The 24620-nt window shown below is 45.1% G+C and overlaps 1 protein-coding gene across 41 annotated transcripts in view; it reads left to right on the plus strand.

The window, feature by feature from the left end:
* The window catches only part of LOC142364008 (uncharacterized), a 316325-nt gene that overhangs the window by 247384 nt on the left and 44321 nt on the right, over positions 1-24620 (plus strand). For 29 of the 41 annotated variants that reach the window (XM_075442051.1, XM_075442082.1, XM_075442055.1 and 26 more), the window contains 2 exons: positions 12181-12303; positions 13633-13734. Coding sequence is in view for 2 of the 41 variants with exons in the window: in XM_075442091.1 (XP_075298206.1) it covers positions 12181-12230 (50 nt within the window). In the remaining 39 variants the exon portion in view is untranslated. Of the gene's footprint in view, positions 1-2674; positions 3289-5388; positions 5587-10004; positions 10030-12180; positions 12304-13164; positions 13281-13632; positions 13735-14675; positions 14820-20915; positions 21045-24620 lie in introns of those variants that run through there. The other 12 variants (XM_075442092.1, XM_075442069.1, XM_075442054.1 and 9 more) reach the window with 10 other exon arrangements.

Below are 24620 nucleotides of genomic sequence, written 5' to 3' on the forward strand. Positions count from 1 at the left end.
GGCAAGAGCATCCTCTGGCCACGTTTCAGGGCTCCGCCGTCAGAGCCTTGGCTCACGGGCGAGACTTTGGCCACCGAACATTTGTTTATCTCTGTGGCACAGGGTGTGCTTTGCCCAGAGTCAAAGGGAGCGCTTGTTTCTTTTTTGAGTTTGCGATCACCCATAAAAACAGGTACTTTGCGTTTAGCCACAGGTTTACGAGCCTCCGCTGCCAGCCGAGCTCTCTTGCTTCGCTTGGTGGGACTTGCAGCCCTCAGCCAACCCGGGGGAATAGTGCGGATGATGGAGCACATTTAACTGAGTTTCTGTTTCTAAAAAATGTTACACTAGGCAAAGGATTTGGACCTGAATGAAAGTGGTGGGTCTAATTTTAGACAGTACCTATGAATGAAACTTGAAACGAGCTGTTCAGGAAATACCTTCCTCTGCACCAGTGCCAGGGAGAGTATGTGATTTAATGCTAAATTCGCCAGTGCCTATGAACAGGTTACCGCGAGAGTATTTTTTCCTACTTTCAACTAAATTATTTTTTAAAAAGAAATCTTAATTTCTACATGTGCGTCCATGTCCTCCTGCAAAAGCTGCAGATCTTTCACCTCCGGGGAGTGAGAGCCTTCTCTGCTGCAGTGCCATAGGTTACCTTTCGATGTACGTTTGTCACTCTGGCCCCGCGCTGCAGAGCTGTTTGCTTCAGTCTGGTGTCGGGGGATGGCCAAAAGCGAATGGCACGTAGGAGAGGATTTTGAGCAAACTGAAAGCCCATCCCAGGGCTCTTGCCCAGATGAGCAGCCACAGTGGCTTTCGAGAGGCCAGATCTCTTTCAGTTATGCTTTGTTATATATTGTCTGAACGTTCCTCTCTTCATAACAGAGACAGAAGAGAACCTTGCCCTCCAGATACCGAGACGGTGTCCTGTCCCTGTCCCTCATGCCTTTTATCACACAGCTTTTCATGTCTGTAATTTGGGACCCTGGGCACCTGGGGGTTTGGCTGAGAGATAAATCAGCAAAATAGCTCTGTACCTTCCGGCGCAGTCTTTGCAGACAAGCACCAACTTACAGGCGCTTTTCTGAATAAATGGACTGTGCACAGCAATAGATGCAGTAAAAATAGGAAGAGGTAATTGCTGCCAACGGGGTGTCAGGAGGCCTAAACCACACCACTTTATCAAAGAACAATTTGCAGGTATTGTAAGCCCCTACCTAACCCTTAGCAAGATTCTCAGCCATCAGCAATGGAAACTTTAGTTAGTAAAACACAGAAACATTTTGTAATTTTTTTTTTTGTTCTTTATCTGAATAGTCTGTGTCTTGCTGTTGTGGTTCTGGGGCTGTTGATGTCTCTCGGTTCAGTGGTGCAAACTCTGGTTGACGGATGGTTCACGCCAGATAAACTTTGCTTACAAAAGGTTAGAGTCATACTTAAAGAAATCTCAGCTGAGATGTTCATAGCCTATAATACAGCAGATAAAAGACACTTCTGTTTAATGAAAAGGTAACAGGATGCCTCTGAACTTCCTCATTACCCTCTGTGGAAAGTACCCGAGTAATCTATTTGAACTGATTGCAGTAAGATCTCTTGATTTGCAAGGGCTCCAGGACAGTCAGCCCAGATAGGGGAGGGAAAGTAGCATGAGATGGGCAGGAATGTAGAGTTTCGGGCTGGCCTTCAAGAGGTCTCTTTTGCCTGGTGTCTCATGACAGCATGAAAGTCGCAGGCAGGAGACATCAAATTAATTGACTGCTGTACAATCACAGGTCTCTCCCAATGACCAGAGACTTTAATTTAGGCTCTCTGTTTTCATACTGTCTGGCTGAAGCAAGCTAGCAGCGCTGTGCAGGGAGCTCACGGCTTTCTGGAGGACTCCTGGGATGATGCTCCAAGCTCATGATGCGCTGTATGCACATCCCAGCCTGTGGGACAGGTACCGACTGCCTTCACACCTCGCCTCCCCAGCTTTGCTGCCTGGAAGCATTCCTTCTAACCAAGGGTAGCCTGGGGATGTTTGTGAATATCCAAAAAGCACTTGTCTCCACCTGCTTTTGCTCGTCCTGAGCCATAGCAGCACTCACTTCGCAGGCTGGGCAGGGCTGGCTGTCGGGGGCCGGTGGTGGGGTGGACACTGCAGCTGGGAGAGGCTCCGGAGGGGAATTGCAGCCGCCCTCTGCTCTGCCGTTGTGATGGACGTGGCCATGCCTCGGGTAGATGTTCAGCTAGAAGAATGTTTTCAGCTGTGGTGACAGTCTTGGATACTTCAGTCTCTGGAGGTCAGACAGAGCCAAAACTGAGGACTGGTGGAGAGGAGAAAAATGACATGGGTCAGGTTTCTGAGCTGAGTCAGTGTGAATTCCGTGAAGCTGTGTTGATTTATACCGCGAGAGGCTCTAATGCACTCAGCGATCATCAAATGAAAAGCGCAATATAAAAAATGTGTGTGATGATGGTGATTACATTTCCAAAGGGCTGTGTTTGTCAGCTTGTGCGCTTTTTGTTTTCCAGCATCCTTTTGGCTTTGTGTCTCATCCCTTGGTCATGATCTATTTTATATCTCAGTAAAGCTTCCTAGCAAAGCCATAATACCACCTGATTACAATACAGGTAGGGAAGAGGGCGATCAGAAACATTGATGGTATTTATAGGTAGTAAATGCCTGCCTGTCCTCTGTTTGTGCTAGATTGATTGCTCTGAGCCTGTTCGGAACATACATATGGAAAGCTGCATTGCCAGAACAATTCAAGCCCGCTTAAAAAAATGATGGGATTCTTAGAAGTATCCAGAAAGACTTTTCCCTCAATTTGCAAGGAATACGTGGTGACCCGGAGAACTGACTGAGTGGGAAGCAGTGAACCTGCCCAGCTAAGTGAGGAAACTTCAACCTTGAATCTGTGTCAGCTGCGTGAAAGGAACTCGGGCAGTTTTTGAGGTTATGAAATATGTAGATATTTGCCCAAAACCTTGGTACTGCTGAAGGCACAGGAGGTTATTGATTAATGTCAGTGGAGTGAAGATTTCACTTGGGTTCTTTCCCCTTCTCCTGTCCAGGCCAATGCCGTTACTTGTCTAAACACCTAACCCTGCAAGTGGTTAAGCAGCTTTTGGGGAGAGTTGACCTTGTTTCACTCCCAAATGCAAAAAAAGGCCGTTGAAAGCATTCAGCACTTCATAGCTCTCAGAAAATTTATCAGACTAGACCTAGTTGCTTCACTGAAGGCATTTCAAATGCGGAGATTTAAACTGGGATCTCCAGAAGACGTTTGGAGAGGCGTGTAGCAGTAACGTCTGGACACAGTGGGAATGACATGCATCCCTCGAGTGTCCTGTACAACCTTATCTCTGCACTGTTCTGTCATTAAGTAAAAATAGACTGTATGTCTTGGGATTTGCTTATAACTCCTGGCTATCTATAAAATGCACGACTGCTATGAACCATTACTTCTGTATCCCTTCCATCATAAAATTCCGGGAAGTAACACCTTTTAACAACAAGCAAACCTGCCTTAATAGGACAGAAGTCTTGTGCTAGAAGTCCAGCTTTCCACTGGCAGCACTTCTGGTTAATACTGGAAATTCTAAATATCTGATTAAACATTTCTGGAATTTCTGGGAATACATTGAGATGCTGCATGGGCTAGTTCTTCATAAAGTTTTCAACAACATAGCTTCTGTGGGGGCTTAAAAGAGTGCCTCCAAATGATCCATCTCCCTAATTTCTTAATGTGGTTCCTTACATTTCCTAAACTGGCTCCTTAAATGACTTATGTTCTCCTTTGCAAAATGCATAGACACAAATAAACCGCATATATGAGGAAGGAATGTTCCTCGCTCCCACAAAACAAATTAAATACATTGATCCAAAATCACCCACGGGGTAACTCCTGTGAATTCAGACGAAACGCATGAATTGAGTTTATTAAAGCAGCATTTCTGATACGGATTGGAAATAGCAGTCGAATGAGGTTTTACAATAGTGAAATGATTGTTTATTAGTGTTGAGTGAATCACAAAATGTCTGGCATGTATGTTGATCTTAGAAAAAGAACTGAAAAAGTTTGAAACCCGATCAGGTCTCTCTGAATCCGTATGTCAGCAAAACTTCTTGGGAGTACGTCTGAGTCGGGGTTCTCGTTCAGACAGACTTCTGAAATGTCCAGATTTATCAGGTTGGATGTAGTCATATCTCAGCAAGTGCAAAGAAATTAGGGATGGTGAATTGAACTGGTAAATAATCAAGAACAAACCTGTTCCTAAATTTTATATGATTGTGATCTTTTGGAGATAGTCACACAAATCCCTCAACCATGCCAAAGCTGCAGAAGGGAATATAAAAGCAGGGGCAACAAAATTATTTCCCAGTTCAGACTTAATAAATAAACAAACAATGCAAGTCGTTTCCAAACTTTTGTTTTCTTCTGAAACACTCTGGCAAACCACAAGTCGCTTTTCCAATGTCTCTGTGTAGAAATCAGCTTTGGGATTGGAGTAGCAGAGTTTTATTTAGATTTTGTAGAAAATTTTGGAGATAGATACTCTCATCACGTGCTGGGCTAAAGTATTTCTGAGCCAGAGATCCTCCTGGTGTGATCCTTGATCAGCCAGTGCTCTCGCAGCTCTGACCTCTCGATTTCAGTTTCTCTATGGACCTTAACGTCGCAGGACTTGCAGATCCACCTCTGAGAGGAGACCTGTGCACAGGGAATCGCAGGCAGGAGGGGCAGCCCGGGAGAGGGCAAGCTGCTACGTGGTTGGATCCTGGACAGAGAGGGCTACGTCCCTTCGGCAGGGAACTGAGGGAAGAGAGTCCCTGTGCCTTCCAGCACCCAAGCGACCTCTCTTTGCAGATGCCGTTGAATCCGTAGGGTCGGTTGCTGGCATAGCAAACAGCCCACGGGTCCCCACCTGCCCCCTTCCCATGGGGTTACGGGGCAGTTTGAGCCTCCTCCTTGAAGTGCTGTCCCCTCACCATCCCCTCCGGTAGCAGGTTTGTAGGGTGGCTTGCATATGGAATCGAAACAAAAATACCACACAATCCGGCAGGTCATCGGTTCCAGCAACTGAGAGCTATGTCCAGTGGAACTAAATCCAGTTACAGAAATAAAACTTTGGGATACCCCACAATGACCTGCAGTAATACTTCTGCGTACAACTAGGCCTCAGCTTAATTCTTGTAGGGATCAGTTTTATAGCAGCATACAAGAACAGCCTACTTGATTTACAGAAGTTGATTTTCATCTCTGTTCTGGTTCTGTGGTTCAAGGGCAGCTTTGGCTCAGTGTCCCCATGTGCAGTAGGGTCCATCTTAGTACTGCTTTCACCAAGTTCCTGAAAGGATCTGTAGTTCAAATTTTTTAAGGCTATGAAATCTTGAAATGCTTACTCATCTGTATTCAGTATTTTCTCCAGCAGATGCCCATGTGGTCACTGTGGTTGGGAAGAAGCTCATCCAGCCCTGCAATAGGAGTGGGAGGGAGAGAGAAACCCACAACAGATGGGTGCTGTGTGTGCTGCAGGTGTACAGAAGCGACAGTTCAGTGATGAAGGCCCTCACTGGAGCGTCAGAGGACCTGTCCTCGTGTCCCCCTGCCGCAGGTAACCTGGGAAACCCAAATCAGATTGGTGCTCTTGGCTTCTGTTTGTGCTCTGGCCATGGGAGGATCTTACCTGGCCGTGCAGAGAGACATCTGCATTCCTAGCGCTGAGCAAGGATGGTTAATAATCTTCTGGAATAAGTGTTAAAATGTGTTACCTCAACGAAATACTGATCTTTTGAATCAAAGCGATTTTGAGCCTCGGGGACTTTTTGAGCCTTGGGAAGAAAAGAGCATGTCTAAAGAAATAATGTCTCCTAAACCAGTGATGTCCAGCAGTGGGAACAGAAGGGCAAAACCTTGCACTGAATCACAGCCCGGAGAGCTGCACAAGCGCCCTGGGGGGTTTGTCAGTGGGTGAAATCGAGAGAGAAATTCCAGCTTGACAAGGGAATATGTAGCTAAGCAGAGATTGCTTTTTTCGTGTGCATCTTTCTCCAGAAAGAGGAAGTATATTTAAATATTTGCATTGTAGGAAATAAATCCATTCTTTACTTCTGTCTACATTTAGCGTGAAAGCAAGTCAAGTTCGAAGTTATTCCACTGCCAGTCTGTGAAGCAGGAGGGGCAGATCCCTCCCGGTGTGCCTTCACCAGAATACAAAATTTAAGGTACTCAGGAGGCAAAACAGGGGCTTCTCTGACAAGCTGTGTGAGTCAGTTTGCAGGCTGGAGTCTTGGTCTTCCCGTGACAAGCATTAGTCAGAGTGTTCCTGGCATGTGGCGGGACAGCGGAGAGCGTGTCTGGACCTCGAGGGTCTCCTGCGAGTTCGATGGCTCCCGCGATCCCTTCTGGAGGTGGCTGCCGTTCAGCGGCGTGCAAAACGATCCTTCTGCAGAGGTCACGGAGCAGTTCTCGTCTGCTGAGCAGGAGCTGGGCTCGGGTGGGCTGAAAAGCTCTCCGCAAACATCCGTTATTATTCTTGATTAGCGAAACTATATATAGATCCTTTCAGGATTGACAGACTTTCGTTACCAGGCGGACAACAGAGTGCACAAATTTATCAAAATTAAATGGAAGTCAAGAGAACATACTGTCTAAGGCAACAAGGCGGTTCAGACAGCTCTGCAGCAGCCTAAACACATGACAGACTCAAGCAGCTCCCACCGCTGCCAACACAACTGCTCGCGGGGTCTGCCAAGAAGCCAGATGCTGCTGCTGGAAAAAATATCTTCCAGAGTTTGGCATCAGGATCCTGTGATTACCATCCAAATGGGAGGAGATGGAGTGGTAGAATGTGAGTTTAGTATTTAGCACCCCAGAACTGTGCAGCAGCCTTTGAAGGCAGAGGAAAAAAGTTCAAGCAAAATATTTTTGCTAAAAATATGTTCGGAGAAATGAACTTTTTTTTTTTAAATAGCAGAAAAACCAAACTATTATTAAAACAACGTGAAATATTTTATGTCCGTATCAATTAAATGAGTAAAACCAAAGAGGATTGTGAATTCCTTACTGGAGTAAATTTTGTTAAGGAATAGTTTTAGAAAGGTCAGAGCATGAGCTCTTTGTCTCTCGTGTTGTTGCTAATGGAAAGTTCCACTGCAGATAGCATCACAGCGACTCCCCTACCCAAGACAAATAGAGATGGGTCGGAGCATTCCCGCGGAAGTTTGGGAAGGGTTGAATTTAGATCCAAAGTCTGCAGCTCGCCCTTCTCTCATTGACAAACAGAGGCCAAATCCCTAAATCCAAACTGACCCAGGGTTTGGGGGAAAGCAGAGCCCCAAAACCCCTGAGCCTGGTTCCAAACCTTGCAGCTTAAACCCATGTTTGAAGGTAAAGTGATAGAGGGACGGGCTGCTGCTTAGAGAGGTTTGAGGCTGCTCCTGAACCTCCTCCTCCTTTCTAACAGCTGTGGCCAGTACTTTCCAAATCTGTGGCTGTAAAAGGATTTGGAGTCTCTTCTGCTAGGCGAGGTCTCTCAGCAGCTTGCCTGCCTTGCCGAGGCTCCGCAGTGGATCTGGTGGTTACGAGCACTCGGGATGCTGAAAAAAGCAGGCGAGGCAATGTCTGCTCCCCTGGCTGGCTGCACTCGCCTCTCGTCTGCAGTCTTACATTTCTATACGTGTGCTGGTTCTGCTCCACGACTGGGAATCCTATTATTATAGTAATAGTAGTAATAATAATAATAACAACCCAAGTGGGAGCTCAGAAACTTACATCTGGAAAGTTAAGACGTGAAGACTGTTTTGTTTTACTTGTATTTTTGGTTGCGTATTTTTATGACAGATCTGTATTTCAGCAAATGTTATCTTCTTGCCTGTTATATCTGAAAAGAGTAAACAAAGCCGTTAATCATCATCTCCCATACTCTGCTTTCTGGGCATGTCGGATCGTTTTGGAGGGGAGCTGGGCAGAGAAGCAGAGGGCATCTGTTCTTGCTCAGGCGCTCCCCCAGGGATGCTGCCCATCAGTGCCTTTCCCTTCGGGGAGGTTTGTCAAAGGGAGGAGGAGGACCCCATGGCAAACCCATGTGTGTCCCAGAGTGCTCTGGCCGTGTCATTCTTGGCCAGTGCCATGCCTCTCTGGGCACAGCCTGGCTCCCAGCTGGCCTGGCTGCGGATGGTTGTCTCCTTGAAAGCCACAAGGATCCCACGTAGCTGCTTACCTTGTGTGATGTTCTGGTAGCTTTTGACACAGCTGACCACATGAGCTGATAAATTCAGCTGTTAATTCTACAGCAACCGGGTGAGATAATCCAAAAATGCCCCACTTACCCTTTAAGGACACTGATCACTAACCCACGTGCAGCTGAGGTTTCAGTCCTCACCAGATTCTGTTTGGACATTGCCGTTTCACAAGGCTGGTTGACTTGGGGAGGGGGGGAAGCAGGGCTGTTTTCAGATGGAATGACAACAGGACACTGACACATGGCGCCGGTGTCCCATAGTCCATCCTGGAGACCGGGACAGATCTGTTTCCTCAGCCCTTGGCTAGGCCGGGAGCTTTGATGGCAGTGAACTCTGAGAGTTTGACCAACATAAGATGATGGAGATCACCACTTTTAAAAAAAGATAGAGAAGGTGGGTGGCATCGTATCTCACGGACTCACCTTCGCCTGCCCACGCGCGCTGGAGTTCGGGTATGGCTTGGCCCTGGCAGTGCTGACAGTCCCAGGTGGGTGGCGTATCCAGACGCACCATTTTACTTCACACAGGAAAGAAATTTTATCTGGTCCAATTAATAGATGGGATTTTTTTTTTCCTGACATACAACATTGCAAACTATAATTTATTATGTCTCTGCATTATCACTTTTCTAGATTTCCCCTATCGCTCAGCTGCGTGTGTTCGGAGGCACGTGTGCCCTCCCAAGCTCAGGCTCAGGTTTCTGGCTTTAACTCCTGCCGTCCGTAAACGTTATTTCAGTCTCATCAGTAGTAGCTCTGTTTCTGCTGTTTCAGAATCCAAAACGAAGTAAAATAATTTGTTCTTCAGATCATCTTGAAGTCCTTGATGGTGATGTTATTCAGTTGATGAGCTTAACAAAGGCTCCTGGAGCTCCCTACATTATGAAGCCTCTCCTCAATCACTGATTTTAGTCTGGGGTTCAAGTAAAATGCTACATAATGCTGTTCTGGCATCCAATTTGTATACCAGCCTGGAAATGTCATTTGGTTGTGTTTCATGAGGAAGGCTGAAGCTGTTAGGATACTTTAAAGAAATGGCCAGGTTTTCTGATACTTTGAATAGGTTTTTCACTTGAACTTTGGGAAAGAAAAGATGGGGGAGTGAGCCTTTGCGACGATTAACTGGCCACCTGCCTCCCGAAGGAGCACCCTCCATGGCGACTTCTGGAGGATGCTGTGCTCTCTATGCCTTTTCCAGCCGTGCAGGACATCTGGATACCGTATGTGAGACTTTCTGATGGTGCCTGCAGGTGCTGAAGAATCCTAGCTGTAAATGTACTTGCCTGCAGTCTCTTGCATTGAGAGGCAAGATGTCTCTTCAAGTAATTTCTGAAATGAAGATGCTGTAAGATTGGATAGTTTGTTAGCATATTCTGGCCACTTTGAAGAGGTTCCATAGCTGAACTCTTTCCTAGCTGGTGTTTTAATATCAGTCCACAGATGCTGATTTAGAGACGTAGATTTTGGGCTGTCTTTGCACACTCACGCGTTCATGCGTTACCTGCTAGCCGAGACTATGAATCTGTGGACATGGTTGAGATACTGTGAGATGAACTTAGGTGCTAACCATCAGCATCTCAGCTACTGCTCAGTCTTTGCCCATGCTTGCTTTTCCCCTGGAGTAAAAGTACGTGAGCTTTTGTTCTTAGAATAACAGAGAGCTATAAAGTACTGTAAAATGAATTTACACGATGGTGTAAATGGTGTTTATCTCACTGTAACTCCTCTAGGTACCCACACCCCTTGCAAGATTGCAGGATTTCATACCTGGATGGATCCACCGGGCTCTGCAGGGGACATGAAGGGAAAAGCTATGTATGATTCATGACACAGGACTTTTATGCTCAGAGTTGGCTGATTTAACCTCTTCCCATCAGTTTACTTGGAACAACTAGCCTATTGCGCAATAAGCCAAGCCTGCACTAGTTTCAAAACACTGAGATCTAGGAGACTCAGAATCAGGAACCACAGGTTTAAATCGTGTATCTCAACTTCAGATAACGTGCAGTGAGTCAAAGTTTAGCCTTCTGAACAGAAAGGTAGTATATAACACATACCTGAAAAAATGTGCGAAAAACGAACGAAGCGACAGTTACAGCTGAACCCAGACACTCCCTTTGCCATCTGAGATAAATGCCTTTTCTGGGGAGCACTGCTAAGATGTTGGGTGGCTGCCTGTCTCGTCTGCAGGGCGAAGGAAGGGACTCTGCTGCGGCCCCTGGAGAGTCTAACTGCACGCAGCTTTCTCCTCCAAGGGTGGCTCAGGGACGATGCCCTCCCTAAGTCTGTGCTAGCTCTTGAAAACTTGGGTGGTCTCATTTCTAACTCTTGAGTCAAGTGATTTAATTCATACTAGAATAACCCATTGCCACTCACTGCAGCCATGTTTTATTATATATTGTGTTGCAGACAAGCACTGATTTCAGGAACTGTTGGTTACCTTCTTGTGTTAGTATGCTGGCATTTGGTTGTCTAGAGAAAAGTCCGAAGCTCACCTTCCTGAGGTGATCTATTTCTCATATTTCTGTCTGAGGAAAATACCTTTATTTTATCTGTATCTGGAACTGACTTAGTTTGGTTTCTGAATACCATACAGAGACATTATTTGCTTGGACTGTGAAACATAAGCCTTTGAAGTCCACATGCCAAGCACTTAAGGCAGTTATAGTGTCCTCTTTTCCTGGGAAGCACGACTCTACTCATTAGGTGCAAGTCACCTAGACTGAAAAGCTGCTGGTCATTCCCTCAGGTCATCGGCTGCACTCCGGCGGCTCCAATTACCTTAGCAGAATAGTGTCACCCATAACAACCTAAGTAAATCAGGAAGTTACTGAACAAGGGAAGTAATTACAGCTTCTTTCAGTACTGAAAAGCAACCTGCTCTTTTACGACCCATCAAAACCATGTGTTTGCCTTTAGTGGTTAAAATAAAGGGTGTGCAATTTGGGAATAATCCAGCTATGAAGTTTCCTTAGTAATTGGCAAGTCTTGAAAGGTTTTCACTTGTGCAATTTAAAGGTAGTGAGCATGAGATTAATTTAATTTTCTTTTAGATTAGCCTTTGAGGGACACTACAAAACCGAAGAATGACATTTTCAAAAGGTGAACCCACACTTCACCTGTTTGACATAAAGATCATTTTGTTAACTACCTTTAAATTTCATTTATGATGTGATTTAGTCATGCTGTAAACCAGAATGTCAGTCACTGTAGCTGTATCAAACATTCAGAATTTGAAAAATATTTACCACTTTCAGGAGAAGGTCTAGCATGTTACTCAACCCTAATAGTAGTAGTATCAGTTTACGCAACTCTTGTTTTCAAGTCTTCATTTCAACACACCCGTGCATTTGATTCAGATTCAACTGATTCTAGGCGAAAAAAGTATTTGTTTGCAATAAGTCTACACGCATTTTTATAAAACACTTTTCAAGTGTTCAGGCTACAGGCACGTATCGTTGGTTTAATGGAGGGAGCTGCTGGAAATCTGAGCAAGAACCATCTATTCTTTTTGGAAATAAAAAATCTGATCGCACATGGTACTTAGCACTGTGCTTAGACCGAGCACATGACTAATCTGGCTGAAATCAGTGGGATGACTCAAAATGCTTACAATGATGTGCATCCCTGCCCCAGGGCCAGGATACAGGACATTTAATGCTGGGGGAACATTTTTCGCCTGAATTGCAGTTCATTCACTTTTTTCGCTGGAAGGCTCTTAAAAAAGAGGGATAACAAATACATTAGAATATTGCTCCCACCCTTTGGTGGGGAGAGTGTCTAAAGATTACATCTCAATTTTAATTTAAAAATTCAATAATTAGATCATCGTGTTATGTTGTTCTGCATTTATTCAGTATTTGTGTGTCAGATTTTCAGTGTCCTTGATATCATGTAATTTACTGGACAAAGGTGGCCTGTTTTTCCTGGTAAGGAGCTATCTGCAAATCTCTGCCGGTTTCTCAGGTGTGTTTGCTGCTGATGAAGCAAATGGCCGTATCTCCAGTAGGCTGTGACCAAGCGTTGAACCGTGGAGACATGATCCCGAGACGAGGCAGTTGGCGTTCCTGAGAATTAACTAAAACCCAAGTAAGTGCCTCCGTGCTTCGCCCTCTGTGAGGGCTAGATTTGCGCCTTCCCAACAAATCGTACTTCAGTTTCCGATACGCCAAGACCTTCCTGCTGCTGGAAAATTTGCAGCACGTTATGTATTTTTCAGTTGGCACTGTAATGTTGTGAGTTTTGTCCCATAAACTGGGCACAAAGGTCTTCCTGAATGAAGAGCAAGGGCAGCATCTGCTCGGAGCAGCAATACTGGCTGCTAATGAAAATTTAGAGAGAAAAGAAAAATGATAGCACCCTTCGTGGCCGAGCTGTTTCCAAAGGCTCTGCAATCCTCTCTGCTCCCCCCACGCTGCTCTCTGCCGGGGTTTTCCCAGACCTGCTGTGCGTTCACTGATTCATCCTCTCCATTGCAGAGACACCTAAACGCTTCCAAAGGAAGGCAAGAAACCAGGTCAGCAGAGTGGAAGTAACCAAGGAAAAAAAACACATATTCTTGTATTGGGAGAAAAGTCAGAAAAATAAATGAATACACTAAAGTGGGATTTAAAAAAAAAAAAAAAAAAAGAGAAAAGAAAACATCCATGGAGTGGATTTGAAAACCAACATCTGACAGCTGTAGTATGTTCGGTGTCTAACATCCCAGTGGCTCAATGAGAAAAGCAAAGCTAGTGGTACAGGCTCTGAAAATCCCACGTTCAAGCTATTTTGGGTTTACTCAACAAAGCTACTGAAATATAGCTGTGCTCTAATTACGTTGGTCCCTTAAACTGTTGAGTAGCCGTCTAACTTGAGACACAAGCTGAGGTGCCATGGAAAAGACATCAACATATTCTCTGGTAGAAAGCAAGTGGGTGTCCTCCCTGATGTGTGCTTGTCCCTCGACAGCCTGAACAGGGGCCACCACTCCAGCCCTGTGTCCCTAGGCTGCTCTGCGGGACTTTCAAGGGAATATCTGCAGTTCTGCATAGAGCAAGCTGACCAGCAAAAACCCTACTGAACTGGTGAGAGAGGATTTCCTTTTTGTTGCCTCCCATTAGCTCATGCCTTTGACCCTTTCCCTGTTCCTTTCCATATTTTGTTTTTCAAAGTAGCTGCCCGCACAGCTGGTGGTATGTGGCTCACAAGCTCACAGCGGTGGGTTCCTGATCTCAAAATGTGGATGTTTCAGGCCAAAAACGTTTCAGACCTAACTCCACAAGCATTTGTTGGCTCCTTCAGGACTGTGTAGCAGCCTGCACCAAGTACCCATGAGCACAGCTAGCTGATCCTGCCACCAGCATCCTGTCTAACTGGGGCGAGCGCAGCCACGGCAAACAGACTGCACGCGGATAGATTTCACTCTCATTTTTGCAGCTCAAGCCAACTGGGAATGTAAACCGCACTGACCAAGGAAAGTTGGGGAAATTGCCAGTGAGCGCAGAAAAAAGAAAAGAAGGAAGATGTGGAAAGCAGGAGGTAAGAAAGTGAATGCTGTTTATTTAATACTCAACATGTTGATTTGGGTCAGGCCTCGCAGAGCGGTCAGATGTCTGCGGAAGTGACCTTCCCTTGGGTAGAGAATAAGACCTCGAATCAGTCCTTCAGTCTCTGGGTCGGGATTAGCTGAATTAGTTGTTTGGCAGAGGCACCAGGTGGGTGCAAAAGTTAAAACTCACCCATCAGTGCTGTACTGGGGGGTTGGTTCAACCCACTGTAGGGTGTGGTGCCAGTGAGGAAATCACAATTCACGTCTGGATTCAGATGTGGAAGGGAAATACAAACATCCAAAATGCCTTTCCCCCAAATTGTACGAGTGTTCAGACCCAAGGGCTGGTTTTGACTCTAGGAAGGTAAACTTAGTCCTCTAGAGGGCATGGTTACACTGATTATATATTTAATAATTAACTAGTATTACCTTGGCTATCTCTTCACTTTTCCTGGTGTAAATCAGGAGTTAGTGAACTGACCCAGGTAGAGTTTCATTGTCTTGAAACCTTGTTGTAAGGTTTTCCATATAATCTCTCTTCTTGAGGAGGCTGATCTGTATAGGCCAGAAGGTTTGGGTTTGATCACTGGGGACGCTCTCCAAGAGGTGGCTGTAGTTGTTTCCTTGCCACCGAAACCCAGTGTGAAAATCAGTGAATCTATTTTTCACATGTATTTATGCTTCTGCTTTGGGTTAATCCCGGCGTGCCTTGGTAGCAGCCTGGGCTGGATCATCTGGTAGCACCGTATGGGGTTAGTGCCCATCCTTCTCAGAAAGCATGGCAGCTCCAGATGCTAGAAGGCAATTGCCCCTGTTTGGGCAATCTGGTGGCTGAACTCACTCAGCCACATTTCAAAGTTAACCAAATTGTACAGGTGTAAATACAGCCACCGCCTGTCTTACTGCATGTGTTTCCCTGGTGTGCCAACAGAGCAGAGGTTTGACTCCGGGACCTGGTAATGCAAAGGAAGATGCTGCACCAGCTGATCCAAAATCCCCCTGCTCCACTGAGGCACCACAAACCGTGCAAAGCCGTTTTAGTCTGGAAGTCACGTCTTCGGCGAGCTTACGCAAGGTTCGCTTGTCTGTAATGCAAACACCTGCGTTTTATTCAGTTTTACAATATTTAAATCCCCTTATAAAATAAACGGCTACTTGCTGGAACGTTACCCATGCTATATGTCCAAGATCTGATGAATTTAAAAGCAATTTTTTAAGATGCATTGGAGAAGGAGGAGGACTGGAAGGACAGCCACCAGCTAGTGTTACAAACAGAGAAGTATCAGTCTGTTTTTTGTGGCTTCCTTCAGCTTCTGAGTACTTCCCACATGCAGAAAATGTGAAGATTTCTTGCTTAGGTCATTCGTCGTGCCAAACCAACACCTAGGAACTGAGAAGTGCGTTAGGAACTGAGAAGTGTGTTAGCCTGCACTAATTTGTTACCATCACTGAGCCGTGCTGCACACTATCCCTTTACTTCTCTTTAGTTGCACTTGGAAGTCACCCTCAGCCATCGCATCCTCATTGTCCTGGACGATGATAATTATGGTCTTACATTTTCTCAATTTGCTTGCAAAGAAACCCAAAAGCACGTTGCCTTTTCTTGAGTTCTTTCTCATGGCCGAGCAAGTGGTGTTCTTAACTGGTTTAAAAGATATCTGCTGGCCTGTTGGTGAACCAGATTCCTTGGGTCGAATCTACACCTCCCATTTCAACATGGAGTGTACAAGGGCTGGGCTGCCTGTCCCTTGGGCTAGCCCTGCTCACGAACACTGGCCAAGCAATTTGATGCTGACCTGATGATCTGTCCTTTCTCCAAAGATGGATTAAGGTGTTCTGAGTGATATCGTAGATCTCTCTTTTGCTACCAAGAAGTCATACACTCTAGGCGGGTTGTGAAACAGCTGAAATAGCAATTGCTTCTGAAAAATTCAGGCTGGATTGTTATGCCCGAGAAAACACCTCTTAATAGCTTTGTTTCTGATAGAGATTAGAATTTACTGGATGCATCCAGTGAAACTTTCATTCTCTGTTTTAGGATGAGAGCCAGGCAAAACTCTCCTTCAAAACAGAAAAAACGATGTCATTTTCTGTTCTCCCTTTTGTCTTCATTTTCAGCTGGTAGTTGGATTTAACGGCAGCAAGGGTTTCCTGCGAGAACTAAGCTAGTGCACATCTCCGGTTGATTTCTGTGTGCTCAGCCTGCTCATCTCTTCGTAGCCACTTGCTGTCTCTGATCTTGCTTCAGAAGTTTTGGGGGCAGATGTGTTCTGTGTTTAAATCAGCAGGTCCCTGGCCTTAGACACCTCACCTCTGTTACCATGCTAATGCTATTATCGGCATTAAAACCAGCAAGAAAACCAGTTCTGCAAAGCGGCTTCCGAAGCTGCTGTGACATGGGCAGAGGTGCTCCGATGAGCTCATTTCCAGCTGATCCGATCCCTCGGCATTGTGCTGCAGTCTGCGGTGTAGACGTCCCTTGACACCAACTGTGGGCTGGACGTACTTGCGTAGTTTTTTGCAGCAGACATGAAAATACAGAATCAAGGCTATGAGAGAGGAAGGAGGGGGTTGTGTTGGCTTCAACGCTGGACATGCCGTCTCAGATCATTGTTACTGCAACCATTTCATTCTAATTCATCCATATCAACCATTCTTAGTTCTTCTCAGCATTTCACCCTTGCCATCATGCTGAAGAAGGCTTTGGCCATGCTTCATTATGCTTGGCTGGTGTCAGCGAAGGAGTGACAGTGTTATCCAAGTCTATCTCTCCACCGCAGTGCAGACAGCCAAGCGCTGTTGGCCCCAATGGATATTGCTCAGCAGATCTTTGTCAGGCTTGTTCAAACAAGATACGTTACCATTGACCTACCAGCTAAAAGTTCATGCCTCTGACTCCAAGATACTTCTTGTCTTGGTGTCATTTGTTCATTGAAGTAATTAGTTATTGTAAGATTATCACATTAAGAGGGATTTTTTTGTTTGTTTGTTTTAAGAAGAATGGCATTCTTGCTATCAGATGCTGGGTAGGTAGTTTATATTCTTTTGCTTTCTATTCCAGTGTGGGTTTGGGTTCATGAAAATGAGGGAATCGAAGCCTTGAACAGAGCCAACTGCTTTACAAACCTCCTCAAGCCTTTGCCAATTTAATTCATTGCCGGCTAATACAGCTCAGGCTGCTTTTAGGTGAAAGGTGCCAATCATGCAGAATTACACAGTGGTTTTGAACAAAGCCAACTCACCTGTTTGCTGGGCCTTGAATCAGACCACCAAACGCATTTTCACTTATGCTTAGAAATGAGCCAAACCCACAGAGTCCAGATCCAAATCTGGCTTTAGGCTCTCACGGTCTGATTCCGGTGGACTCTATGGCTTCTTTACTTAAAACACTATGAGGAGATCAAAGTGTAACTTCAGATTAGACCTCTGAGGCATGACAGAGCATCCAGTATTGGTTCAGAGCCACCACAGACTGTGGCCTAACCAACTTTTCACCCTCTAGACAAACGAATTTACAGATTTTGTTCCGATCTACCTTTGATGGACTTCTGGGCTTTTACTTTTCATTTCCTCCATTCCCAGATCCATACAAGATCCTAGATAAATTCAAGCATTGCACATCAGAACTGCTGGTGGTCCATCTTATTTTCACAAGGCTTGCTTTACACGTAGAACAGCATGCATTTTGGATCTGACATCTGAAATAGCTCGTTTTCTTCATATTTCTTGCCTGAATTCAGGGGAGCTGGCTGTGCTGGGACTGCAAGGAGGAAGGTTAAATTTCATCAAGCCTTTTTGCAAAGAAAATTTAAGAACTAGCATTTGCTGCGGGGGCTGGTGAGCAGGCCTGTGTATCTCATTTACTCCCTCTGGATCTCAGGTTCAAATTAACAGAACAAACAAAACTCTTCATCTTTCCACGACGGAGGCACTACATACTGTCCAGTATTAAACTATTTCATGGGACACGTTGAGAGTCAAGGTCCTGTCATCTTTGTAGAAATTCCATAAGACAACACAGAGATTTTCACAAAGGGGTTTGCCTTCAAGTCTGCAGTCTAAACGTTTCTGTGATCCATCTGAAAGTACTGGCAACCAGACACCTAGCATAGTGTTGAGGGGTGGTAGCAATCCCGTAAAAAATTAATTTCCGAAGTAGAGTGTGACTTCATCAAGCCCAGCAGCTCTATGGTGGGGTGTGTGTGTAGGTTCCCTGGGAATGGAGGTCGGGGATGTGGCTGTATGTCTGTGGAACTGTAGCATTTCTGAGTTGAAATTATTATTACTATGTTTTCACATTTCCTTTCAAGTTCCTAATTACCAACAGCCAAACCAAACTAGCTTGAAGCCCAAAGTCTCTCTGTCCATCCACAGCCTAACAGCATTGCCAGGTGATAGTCTGTTGCACTACTTAGTACAAATCATTTTCTATCCCTTCAATGTATTTCTAGTTTTAAATAATACTTTTTCTTTTGATTCTGTTTTTGCTTCTTTCTCCTTCAGTGACTTTACTTCTGTGGAGTCCCTTGCCTTCACAGATCAAGGGCTAATTTTTTCAGGTCAGTTTGTGGGAATTTAGGTAAATAAGTGGGTATTCCCATAAATCATGTATTTTCAGAGGTCAGTGAAAGTGCATATATTTCCATTGCCTCTGGAGAGACTTTTAGCCTTAGGTTCTTGATAAATCAATTAAATTTCCTTTTGCTGACAAAAATGAGAATAGCACTGTTTGCCTACTCATTGCACGCACATTTGGCATGGGACTTTGAGAATGTGCCTGCCTTTAATTGCATTCCCCAAGGAGTCCATCTTGAATATCTTGACTTAACCGAATTCCCCCTGACTTCAGTGGCAGCTTGAGCTGTGGAAGGAAAGCAACAGCAGACACCAGCAGGAAGGGAGTTAGCAGCCATGGAGCGCACTCACTGCAGCAGCAGCAGGGTTGGGTCCCAGGAGAAGGGCTTCTCCGCTGCTCCAGCTCCCCAGTGCTTCCACGAGCAGATGTGTGCCCAGTCTCCTTCAGCCTAACGCGTGCATGTGGGCACCACTCCCCTCTCAGCCTCTCCCCGCTTAGCGACACAGCTGACTTTCAGGAGAGGAGAAACTAATTTTGCATCAAATGGAAAGGACCGGAGTGCAGAATAAGGACAGAGAGCGTGAAGCAAGGCATGCTGTCTCCAAAATGAGTAAAAAAAAAAATACAGATGTAGAAACAGGTGTTCAGGATATTTCTTCCCCACCTTACATCCCAGTCCAAGCTAATCCACATTTGAGGACACAAAACACTGTAAGCATTCCTCCTTCTCCCAATACAACTGCATTCATTCTTCTGTCCCACAGCTTTCAGCACCAGGCATATTCCATCCACACAGAGCATAGCTTGCATACCGTCTCAACCACAAACACACATCCTACTCATAGTCTTCCATGCTTGAAAGTGCCGAGTGAGTGGAGAATATTATACTTCACTTAGATACTGGCTGTTGCTCCAAGGTATGTGTGTTAAGCAGGAGATCCTCTTCATCTTTACATGGTCTTCTCGGTTGCAGAAGTCCAGGCTGTACTGAATCGCTTCCTTTTCTTTAAAAAATAGTCTTTGAAATGAAGGGAGAAACTGTGATTAGACACTTGTTTCAGTTATATAAAGATGAGTATCACCTTCAGGTGGAACAAACCTGTCTGATCACATGTAGCTGTACAGAGTTCTTCTGAGGCAAAAGGCAAGTCATGGTGTTCACTGTAGACCATCGAGTATATTTGGGCTCCTAGTCCTGATCAGAGTGTTCTGAATGAAAATGCTGAACAATTCAAGCTAATAATTATAAGGCATGACTATGATCTGCGGTCTTGCTCAGTTCCTGGCAGACAGACACTCAGGTGTGTATTGCAGAATAAATAGGTATGGTTAATTCTTTGTGGTCTGGAGATGTCGCAAAGTAGTTATCAAAAAGACATGCCAGGTAAAGAATTGTAGCCTTCTCAGTGTTGAGAGACGTAGAAGGCTCACCAGAGCCCTAGGACTATGCCTTTCTGATCGAGGTGTCAGTAGTGTCTGTACTAAAGTCTCCATGAAGAGGCTGTGAGATGGCTAATGCCGCGTCTGACACCGTACCTCTGCGCTGCAGTGGCAGTACTGCCTCTGACCTTCAACATCTCTAGGGCTCTGCTTGCTTACTTGCTCCTGGCTGAAGCACAAGTAGGATTTTGTGGCATTTATGGCTACAGTATAGCCCAGAAAAGCCATTTGGAGGCCCAGGCCCCATGGGAATGCTGTCTGTCAGTTGTGCCGGGACTTTTGGCTTGTTTATAGGATGCAGCATTTGCTGTTGGCCACTTCCAGTCCTGGCCGAATCAAGCAAGTGAGGAGGAGGGCCAGCATTTCACCTGCTGCCTCAGGCCTCTTTACTTCTCTCTGCCCATCCAGGCAGCCTTTCCTTAGCTTGCAGCTGCAGATCTGCACAGGTGTTAGATTATTTCAAATAACATTGCTGATGTAATGACGAGATGAAAAATAAATTCAGGAAATGTGGATTTAAAGGTTACAAACTAATGGAAAGTCAGGAAATCAGAAAATTACACTGATGGTACAAAGCCTTAAATGTCTGCGAGTCTGGAACTACTCAAATTCGGCCTCGAGTCCCCTTATTCCGCACTGAGAAGTGAGATGTTTGTACCATGCTGGGTGAGATAGCGAAGAAAATGATGTTTCTATTCTGTGTCACATTTCTGCAATTCTGTATGATGTAGCAGAAGCCCCTTGACACAGGGGTGGGAGAGTTCTGCTGTGGTCCCACACCTCCATCATGCTCCCTCTCCAAGAGGCTTGTCTGCAGCTCTCACTTCAGTCTTCACCTGGTCTGAGGGGGTACAAAGTAAAAAGGAGGAAAAAGAATTAAGCTGGTGTCTGTGGAAATACTACCCTTGAGATTTCCCCGGCCGCCAGACGTGGAAGTGGCTGGCAGTGGCAGAAGGGCTGCAAGATTTGGACTTCATCAGGTTTTTAATTCTCGTCGCCTGATATTTTGCGGGAAGCTCTGAAGCAGTTCACACGTCGTCCAAACCTACTCACCCGCTCTCTTGGCATCCAGCACAGCTGCTGAGGGGTCTAAAGCTGGGCTGGAAATCTGCAGCCAGGGAGTCTCACCATTAATACTACCATTTCACCCTGCAGATCTGACCTCTTTAAGAGTGATTCGATGTTTCTTTAAGCAACACCCCGTCTCTATGAAGAAATGCCAACAGAGGAGAAGTTTCAAGCTTGCTATTTTTATTTAAGCTGTTGGAACAGTATGGACGTAATGTAAGTAACTGGACCAGCCAACAGAGTGTCTGTCAGTCAGTGACTCAGTCTTCAGATCAGACAGATGCAAGCCCGTATGAACAGGTTCAGCCCAAAAGTCATGATAATAAATAATTTATTTTCATACATTTCAAAACACCAGATACAGTAAAGTGAGTGTTTTCTTTGGAAGCAGGCGTTACTGGTTGAGTGTATTTGCTTCCCGCACCAGCAATAACATGTTCTGAGTGAGCAGAGGGAGGCTCTGACCGCCATTCTGCCAGAGCCGACTTGGTTCTTGGTTGAAAGCTGCTGAGTCTTAGGAAATCGCTCTGAAATAATTAATGCACTGTTTCGAGGTACCTGGCATTGTCAGGTTTGCACTCCATCACTCGGAGCACTAGAGAGGTCGAGTCAGCCAGGTGGGCATCTGGAGAAAGCCAACTTTTAAGGTGTTTGTTTCTCATCCTTGTGGGATTGCTGAGTCACGCAAAGCAAATGGAAAATGTCCCAGGACATTTAAAGATGATGTTAGGTTATGTGAACTGCCACGTTAAAACTGGGAAAAGAAGTATGTGGCAAAACACTCAGATGAGATGCAGAAAGATGGCAGATTGACAGGTAATACTCTTGTGGACACAGTCTTCCAGCCAGACTCCTCTCTTGGATCCAGGTGCCACTCTCCTTGCAAAGGAGATGAGGGAGACTAGCAAGGGCTCACCCTAAAATACTATTGCCTGCAGTTTGGAAGCATGGTGCTTTGAGATCTTTTCTGTGCTATCAGAGGATACCTAGGGGTACCTGAATAGATCACACGGTGATACTGAAGAAGACCTTTACCCAGGGCTGCTTCAGGCAGATCCGTGGCACAAGCCCTCTCTTCCCTGGGACCCTGCGCTCTAACTCGACGTGGAAGGTGCAGGCTGCCAAGTTCAGGGCTTGGGACTGCCTTGAGGAGTGTGTCAGAAGGAAAGTCCTTGAGCAAAGGTGAGACTCTCGTCCCCAGTAGTCTCATAAAGCAGGGCTGTGCAGGATGGGAACACGGAAATGCTCAAGCAGCTTGTCCAAGGAACACGTGGGACCTCCAAGAGCAGTCAATTATGGTGCAGGGCCAAACAGGCTGAGAAGAGCGTGACCGAATCTACAGACGCAGGAGTTCGATGTGAATGGAGCAGACTGATCTGTGATGTTTCAGGGTTTGTATCAGGTGGTCATGGAGTATTTGAGATCCCTGGTGGCCTGACTCAAACTTCTTAATATCTTACCTGTTCGTAGTCTTGCTGCCTGCACTCTAGGTAAAATCCAATATAGGAGCAAAAATATATGCACAAAAATGCAGTTCAGGTTTGCAAATATTTCAAAAGTTCTCTGTAAGTTGTATTTAGAACAAGATTCATCAGTAAGCTGGGTATGATCTTGCTAGGAGAAAGGAAGAATAAAGCATGCAGCATCATAAGCAGCATGTTCCAAGGTAAGTGGTCTCAGTCTTACCCGTGCAGCTGACTTGGAGGACAAACAGTATGAACGATCATGCAAATCTTTAGCCAAGATCTCTGTTTAATGTGGTCATTTGGGAAGACTTACAAATAGATGTTTATTTTGAGTATCCTCTAGCTGTGCATGTATTATGTTTGCCTGATCAAGGAGAAAATGCGAGCTGCTTTTCTCACTCAACTCCCAGGGTAACTTGGCAGATAGCTGCTGCATCTTTGGATGTAGACCTGGGGTCATCCACACCCTTATTTACAGCAGCCCTGTTCACATATTTGCATTTATAAATTGAGACATTGATCTGTCTCCATTTACAGATCAAATGCGGCAAGTTTACTAGTAAGAAGTGAAAAGCTTTTTGTAGCTGCTAATTCTGCAAACTCAGAGTGGGCTCTGCAAGTCAGAGCTGCTCATGCGTTTTTTAGTAGTAGCAGTAAAGGTCCGTTGGGTTGATAAGCACAGAGATGACTTGTCTTCCCTGTATAGCCTGCGATTATTTGTGAAAGTAACCTTACAGAGCTGATGGCTGGGAAGGAGCGCTTTTTAATAGTCATCACTCCCTCGGGTACAACTACACTTCCAACACCTGCGATGGCCAGCGAGCACCTCTGCCAACTAAAACACCTCGCTTTAGAAGAATAACTAATACTTTAGAATAACTATTAGAATAACTAATGCTTCTTTGAAAAGTGGAGGATTAGGTTCATATGTCCTAGAATAAAGCACCCAAAATGTTTTTATTTGAGGCTTTTGGAATAGGTGGAAGGGAAGAGAGTGTGGAGCAGATTGCTTTCACTTAAGGTCCTTTGTCAGCAGGACGGGAGGGCACTTGCAGTTTGGGGCACTGAAAAATAAATACCAAACAGGTACAATCACTGACAAATACTCTTGTAAGCCAGGCTCTCAGGCTGAAGGCTCCAGGCTATCAAATACTTTGTCGGTCTCGGCAAGCTGGTAAATAAAGAAAAGGTTCTTCGACATAAATCTTTGGAGCTGATCCTCACAAAGAGTGCTTTCAGCCCGAGCTCCTACTTCAATGCTCTGCAGCTTGGGGAGAGCACAGTGAGTCTTATTGACGCATCCAGCAGCAGTTTATGACAGGCACCATCTCATCTCAAGGGTCTGACATGTACCTGCATCGTTGTCCAATTCGCAAATTCTTGCATCTAAAAGTTTAATAAGCTCTTCATTTGATTTCTTAATGTTTTTCACAGAAAGTGAACGTTTTTCCTGGCAGAGCAGGGACTGTGAGCTCTTTTATCTGCACCCCATAAAAGGCTGGGATGTCTCTTTGAGCTTGGCCAATAATTTGAAAGTAGTCCAGATTTTGTTTTTCCTGCAGGTTTAAATGAAAAGGGAATGTTTAAAGTGGAGGAGTAAGAAGTACATTGAATTTGGAAAGAAGACCACAGCAGCAGCAGAGCTGTGGAAAAATTCAAGGAGTTATTAAAATCTTTAAAATTCAATTGTTTAGAAATTAGGCACATAGTTTAAAAATGACATTTTGGCAAAGCTGGGTGAGTTACCATTCCCATCATATATTACATTAAACCTTTGCCGTATGTCCAGCCTTCGCTGGCCAGGAGTGTCCCCTGGTTGCCTCAAAACCCCTTGAACGACCACAACACAACATTTCCAGCCATTGCTCATTGGCACTTGAAGAAGACTTGTGCTTGACTCTGAATTACTGGAAGCAAAGGTGACCTTCTGCCGTTTACGTTGTTTGGGAGTAGGTCTGAGTCCTTGGAAGGGGAGGCTGCTGAAGGAGGTGATCTTTGTCTCCCATGATACTGCAAGTGTCCTAAGCTAAGAAGCTTTGAGTTTGTTAAGGCTGAGCTGCTTCTCTCACGCTGGAGGAACAGAAGAACATCTGGTCTTAGCTACTGTTTTTCAACTGGATCATCTTGTGCCTCACTAAAATGAATGAGAAACACATGGAAGCTATATTTTCAAAAAGTTGTATTTCATTGATGCAACTAAAGTAGTGATTTTCACATGCAATTAGATACACAGATGTAGACAAGCAACAATTTACACACACACTACATTTCCAACGAGGCCCTACGTACATTCCCATATGCTTTACACATGCGAAATACGCACATG

This window comes from Opisthocomus hoazin, chromosome 23, assembly GCF_030867145.1.
Source record: "Opisthocomus hoazin isolate bOpiHoa1 chromosome 23, bOpiHoa1.hap1, whole genome shotgun sequence".
Lineage (NCBI taxonomy): Eukaryota > Metazoa > Chordata > Aves > Opisthocomiformes > Opisthocomidae > Opisthocomus > Opisthocomus hoazin.